We start from the raw sequence: 6954 nt of genomic DNA on the forward strand, positions 1-6954 counted from the left end.
TACTCCTTGATACTATTAACCAAATGCCAAGAATGAATCACCATAAAACTCAACAAGAATTACACGATAGATTCTGAAATAATGCTTAACTCACACTAAACGTTAGTATTTCGTAATTATTGTACGCCAGTCATATAAGACATTTTTATTACAGAGTATTAGATAACAACACCCTTATTAGAGAGTACGCCAGAAAGTTTCAGGGAGACCACCTTCCACTGGCTTCCTTTTTACATTGCAATTATATTTATCCTAATGTTTTCGATGCGCAAAATTTAATATTACGTTCGATTAAGCCTTTAATTTTTGCAGGCTGATGTCCAAAATGATTGGAAGAATGTATACCCATTCAATGCATCTCCAGCTCAAAGCTTTCATATAAAACGAGAATTGGCGAAACAAATGCAGTTTTTTTTAATCGGGGAAACTAGCCTTTGATTTTAAATATACGGATACAATTAACAAATATAAAGAAGGAATTAAATTTCTTATCTAAGAATTCAAATATTTGCTTGGCGTAGCATAGCCAAATAGCGCTCTTCTGCCAAAAAAATACCAAACCACCACCACTAAGAGGGGAAACTGCAGTTACATAAGAAATTTAGCAATTGTTACAGTTCTAAATATTTATGTTAATTTTTGCTTCAAATATTTCAAATGACATTTCAGAAAACAATTCTTTTCAAATTTGACATTGTTCATGAGCACAATTTGAATTCCCTCCCCTCCCTTCATATATGAAGTAAAGAGAAAATATTGTAATCGTCTAAAAAAATTTTGAACTCCAGATTTTGACAAATTCCTCTACGTTTCCCGAGTTTGAAAAATAAATTTTTGGAATAATGTCTATCTGTCTGTACCTCACGCCACTGTCACGATAACTCAATAACGCTTTTAGATAGACGGGTGGTATTTGACAAATAGATTTCAGACCAAATTTGTACATTTCTCTCAAATTTTGAAAGAAAGGCATTCAGAGGAAGTCTGTCAGTCTGACTGTTCGAATACAAGTGAACCGATAACTACAAATGTTAAAAACTAGATAAATAAAATTTGCTACATAGGTTCAGCCTATAAAATGTATATTCGTATCAAACGGAACAAAATTTGAGAAAACGGTTGACAATCAGCCAGTCTCTATTTTAGCATGCAAGTAAACAATTCATGAACAACATGATTTAAATGAATGAAATTCGGTACGCGATCTTTTGACTACAACTATTGTTTCGTGTCAAATTTTGGTTTCTATTGATCGGAGGGAAGACGTGCAAAATGCATATTCGCATGATAGATTCAATAGAAGAGCTAAATTCACATTTTGTAAACACTGTTTACCAGTGCCATATAAGGGATTCGCCATTTTTCCCAAGATCTGAACTTATATACGATACCTTTTTTTGGAAAATATGCAAGAAACTTTCTGGGATATCATAGCTGCTAGCTCAATTCAATAGTTTATAGTGACTCAATTTTAATCAAAAACATGTGAATTGAAATAATTTATTTATTCATTCATTATTTTATATACAAGAATTGTTTAATTATAACAAAATCTTTTAAAAACAAAATTTTCTAAAGGAAAAGCAGATAACTGCAGAGCAGAACTTGAAAGATATAGTATTATCTATATTAAATTTAAGGATTCTACTGGTTTTGCAGACTGTGTTTCATTCATTCCAAAAAAAAAAGCCATGATAACTTTTTTTAATGGATAATGAGACAAACTTTAAAAATACATAAAAAAAAAAAAACTTTAAATATGAAATAAATTTTACAATTAGTTAAAACACCAGGCAACTTGTTTGACTTATTTCAACAAACAAAATATATACTAGGAAAAAAACATTCTGCAAATAAAATTTCTAAAAAAAAAAAAAAAATGTAAAAATCATTTAACTCACCTTATTAACATATTACAAAAATGGATATAATAATATTTTTATTTTTGCATCTAATTTAAAACTTAAATGATCAAATCTTGCAAATCTAGAAATCTTCTTTTATATATAATTCTATTTTAATATAAATTTAAAGAATCTCCAATACTTATGATCAATAAACAAAAACGCGAAATTGAAATTTAACCCTATTATTTCAAGATAAAATAAATTTCTTCAATAAAACAAATATAACAATTCAAAACCTATTTTTTTAAAAACTAGCTACTGGCTTCCATACTATCTACATGTAATCTTATGATAGAAATATAAATTTCAATGAATTATTATTGAAATCGCGTGTACAAAGGTTCTGAAGTTCTCCACTCATCCTGACATCTCTGGGCACGCCGTGAAGTGACTGTCCAAGCAACACAAGTGCTGACAACTGATGGTAGGATTAAGAAATACTTCTGCGAGTAAGGCAGCCGAGATTTCAATAGAGCTTGTGAAAAATATAAACCTGAAAAGGCTGGAATAAAAAAAAAATGAATGAATGAATTAACCGATTTGATGCATTTTTATGAATCTTTTATAGCCCCGAAACGGGAACAGCACGCTCGTGACTCTTCAATAGAAATGTGGAATCAATTTGGATGCCACTCTAAAGTTAGCTTATTTTGAAATCGTTGACAATTTTTACATTCACAGACACTAAACTAAAATAATTTTTATTACAATAGAACTAAAGATATACAATTCAAATTGAGTTTCCATAACAACAAGTCTATTTTCAAGTTACAACATGATGGAAATATGAATTAAATTTCTAACATGGTGATCTTGTTTGATTTTCTTATTATTTCACCCAATTTCTGAATACAAAATTCTATTAATGACTCTGAACGCCAAATCATATAATTCACTTCGATAGATAAAGTTTGAAAAATTAGTTGCTAAACTGAAGACAGTAGCTTCTATATGATTTTAATTGTTTCAAGATCAGTAACGAGTCACAACATTTCACGTTCCCATTTCGGAGATAATAATTAGAAGGAAAAATAATTAATATATATTTACTTAAGGCAAAGGAAGATACTCCGTAAAATAAAGCTCTAGTCATACATTCAGTATAAACACCAAAACCCTGAAATAAACAGGTGACTAAAATTACTAGCATATAAGAAAAAAAATAGAGATGTTAATGCTGGGTACAGGTTGATTATAAATGAATATTCCAACTTTGCAAGTCTAGTTTTGTTATTCATCAGCAAATTTTCAATAACAATTAAAAATTTCAATTCAACACAGCGATTCAAACTAGAACGATAACTCATTCCACAATTTTTTTCTGCATACTTGGGGTAAAACTTTAATATAATGCAGATATGCCTGTATGGTAATATTTGATTTTTTAATATATATAATTATTGGGCTACAATAAACAGTAAGTATTTTAGAAATACCACTAACTTACGATGACGAAAACTTACTTGAAGGTTTCAAATCGTCACATCAAAGATGCGGAAAAAATATCGGAGGAACTATATCATCTTGCTATCATTCGTATTTTTGGAGGGGTTTACTATGAAAACTTTTAATTGTACTAAATTAAAACTTTCAACTATTATTTGTAATTTCCGATGAGCAACATGGTTTCATTTTCTTTTAATAGCCCTGCAAAGTTGGAATATTCATCTATAATCACCCTACAGAGTGTTACTAAAATAATGCAAAAAATACAGCTGATATTGAAACTGAAGTATTGCACTGTATTCAAATGCTTTATTTAAATCATTTTAAAAAAATGAAAGATTATAAAAAGAAGAGTATCACGAAATTTAAAAGACAATTACATAAAACTAAACTGGAAGCAGTAGTGAAGTGAAATATTTAAACAAAACTTGTAACTCCCAAATTCTAAAACAACAACAAAAAAATCATATATGAAATCAGGTGGTTGAAATCAAAATACTACAACTTTAAACACTGTAGAGAAATTACTAGTGATCATAATAAGGGCAAATCTTAACCATATACATTTAAAAAAATGAGAAATGAATAGAAAAAAAAGGGTTTCAATAATAAATAATAGAAGTGATATGAGCAGTTTCTGATATGAACATAATCTTCATCTAAGATGTTTCAAACACGACTCTGAAACTATAAATTGCATAGAAATATAATAATTACAAATAATTAACCCAACAAAGTCAATCTTGTTTCATGCACATACAAAAAATGCATATTTTGCAATATTTTTAATTAAAATGATTTTTCTTATTTTTAAAATCATTTATATTCACTGCTGAAAAGCATTATTACCAAATAATATTTCATATATGATTTACAAATTAAAATCAAAGTTCTATTTTTTCCTATATCTAATAATATATAATAGCTTAGTACATTTTTTAAGAACTTTTTAAAACGTTTAAGTTTAATGCCAAAATTTTCAACTTAAATAGTAATATATTTTTCACAAGTAAAAAGTGTTAACATACTGCAGAGTATAACTTTTATGCATACTATTAGATTTTCACTACATATGGAACTGAGAGGAAAGGGTAGGAGGGGGAGGGGTCCTGTTCAAGAATATTCTGTAAAATAATAACAGTCAGAAATACTTTATTAATTTTTGTCAAACTGTAATCAACAATTTAGAATGTAATTTAAATTGAAATTAATTCTGAATATTTTTTATCTTGAAAATGTGTTAAAGATTTTAATTGGAGTATGCTTTTACAGGAAATTTGGTGGTACTAATGTAGGAAGGTAATATGAAGGGGGGGGGGGGAATCATAAAAGGGAAGTTGAAGAATTATCACAAACAGATTCAACATCACTTTTCATCTCATTTTGACTGTTTTATAAAAATCACTGGAAACCTCAACTTTCTATTATTTTCTAAAATATCACTAATCGCCAGTCAAATCTTATTAAGGAATGTTGGTATTAATGGAACAATGCTACAAAATTTGGTAATAACTGAGTTGCTATTAAGGGATAAAATATTTATTTTTATCATAGTACTACTAAAGATTCATTGATATTAATGTTTAAATAATTAAATTATATTGTTCGAATAGTTAATACTACTTTTACTAAAATTTTGTCAACTTTTTTGTTTCATAAAAACGTTTATGACCACAAGATACGTCATCAATGTTCACCTGTCATTTTATATTTTTGAAAAACTTTTTAAAACACAATTTCATTGTACACATTATATAAAGAAACACTGCAACAAAGTTCTCCAATCAAAACCACTGCACCTGTTTCAAAAATTTGTGAAGATATGTCATCAATGGTTATTTGCCTCATATTGCATTCTATTGTCAAGAGATATTTCAAAAATTTTCTTTAATAATACATATTTTATGGGGGTTGGGGAACTATGATAGCATTCCTTAACTATAGTACTAATTTTTCAACTTTTATTTTCATAAGAAAGCTCCTCCCCCCTTGGATATATTACAAATGGTTACTTGTTCCCACCAGCCCCCAATTTTAACAGAAATCTCACAAACAACTCTTCACTGTGCATTTTCTAACAATGAGAAGGGGAATTTTTGAGACCAGTACCAATTTTGCCTTTTTTTTTTTTTTTTTTTTTTTTTTTTCTTCTTCATATGAAAGCTTATGAACTCTAGATATGTCATCTATAGTTGCCTATTCCCCATCCTCCTTATTTGAGAGATACTGCAAAATAAAACTTGACAGAGTCTTTACTATGAAGAAACAGAACAATTTCACCAACATTTAAAGCAATTAAAAAAAAAAAAAAAACTGGCAAAGTTTGGCAGTTAATTTTACCATTTTGTAAACACAGCTCATAAATCCAAATATTTTATGTTTATTGTACACGCATAATTTAAAGTAATTCTTACATTACAATAAGATGTAGTTGATGATTGAGACATATGTTTTAACCATTTTGTCATAATTTGTAAAAAACTAAGCACATCAAAATGGGTTATATAAATTAATACAAATATGGTGGGTGAGCAGCTGGTCATTAAAGATGGCTTGTAGTTTATAAAATCATTTAGCTTAATTCTTAGTTCTCATAATTATTGTACAATAACTTCATGTTAAAACACATTTGGAGTAATAATTTGAAATCTTCAGTTTTATGGTTGATTGTTTTCAAAATTTTGCAAGTTTTATATAAAAATAATTTAACTCTATAATTTTCTTGATACCAAATGTAGATTATCTACATAATTTTCTATACTGATTTAAACAGCCATTTGAAGTGATGAAGTATCAGCATAAGATAACTGGGATATTTACAAAAACTCACTACAATTTCCCTGCAAACAGAATAATATCAAATTCAGAATAATTTACAAAATAAATCTTTAATACAAATATGTATATCCTATATGAAATAAATTAACGCCTATAATAATTCATTTAATCATTATAGGCGCGTTAAATCGTTTAACAAGCAACGATATAAAACTTCAATAGCATGATTTTTTTTTTTTTTTTTTACTACTGTTGACAAAAAAAAAAAAAAAAAAAAAAAAATCGCTATTTTAACAAGATTCAAAATGCATAAAAAAATATTTAAAAGAATCCTTAGGGTCAACAAACTAACTTAAAGGTTAAAAAGGCAGAGGTAAAATTCAATTGTAAATTATATAACCATATACTACATAGTTACTTTGTATATAAAAAAAATTACACATAAAAATATAAAACGTTGTTGATCAAACATTAAAACTCAACAGTACCGCCGAGTTTTATTGATTATAGACGAAACCGAAGCATTATACCTTAAATTTTTCACTATACTGTTCTTTAACTTTTTTAAAGTCATTCATTTTAATTACCGGACAGACGACTTTGATTCAAAAATAAAACATAAACAGTTCGAACTAACGGTCGAAGTTAGAAATTAAGACTAGTTAATTATCAGTGATGAATATTATTGACGGAGAGATGTGGTCCAAATTATCATATAGTTCCTAATTTTTCTTTCTTTTCTTTTTTTTCGATGCGTTTTAATTTAGCTTTTATAAATAATATAAAGAAAGTGCAGTAATATCAGAAAGTACAGTCCTATCAC

The 6954-nt window shown here is 27.8% G+C and overlaps 1 protein-coding gene across 1 annotated transcript; it reads right to left on the bottom strand.

Annotated features, from left to right (window-relative positions):
* Nucleotides 1-1490: 1490 nt before the first annotated feature.
* LOC129972414 (transmembrane protein 141-like) lies at nt 1491-6764 on the bottom strand. The gene is made up of 3 exons (XM_056086549.1): nt 6662-6764; nt 2958-3024; nt 1491-2409 (listed from the first exon to the last, which is right to left on the bottom strand). The coding sequence occupies exons 1-3, from the start codon at nt 6707-6709 to the stop codon at nt 2225-2227; spliced, it is 300 nt and encodes a 99-aa protein (XP_055942524.1). The 5' UTR covers nt 6710-6764; the 3' UTR covers nt 1491-2224.
* Nucleotides 6765-6954: the final 190 nt, after the last annotated feature.

The sequence above is a fragment of the Argiope bruennichi genome, chromosome 6 (genome assembly GCF_947563725.1).
Source record: "Argiope bruennichi chromosome 6, qqArgBrue1.1, whole genome shotgun sequence".
Classification (NCBI taxonomy): Eukaryota; Metazoa; Arthropoda; class Arachnida; order Araneae; family Araneidae; genus Argiope; species Argiope bruennichi.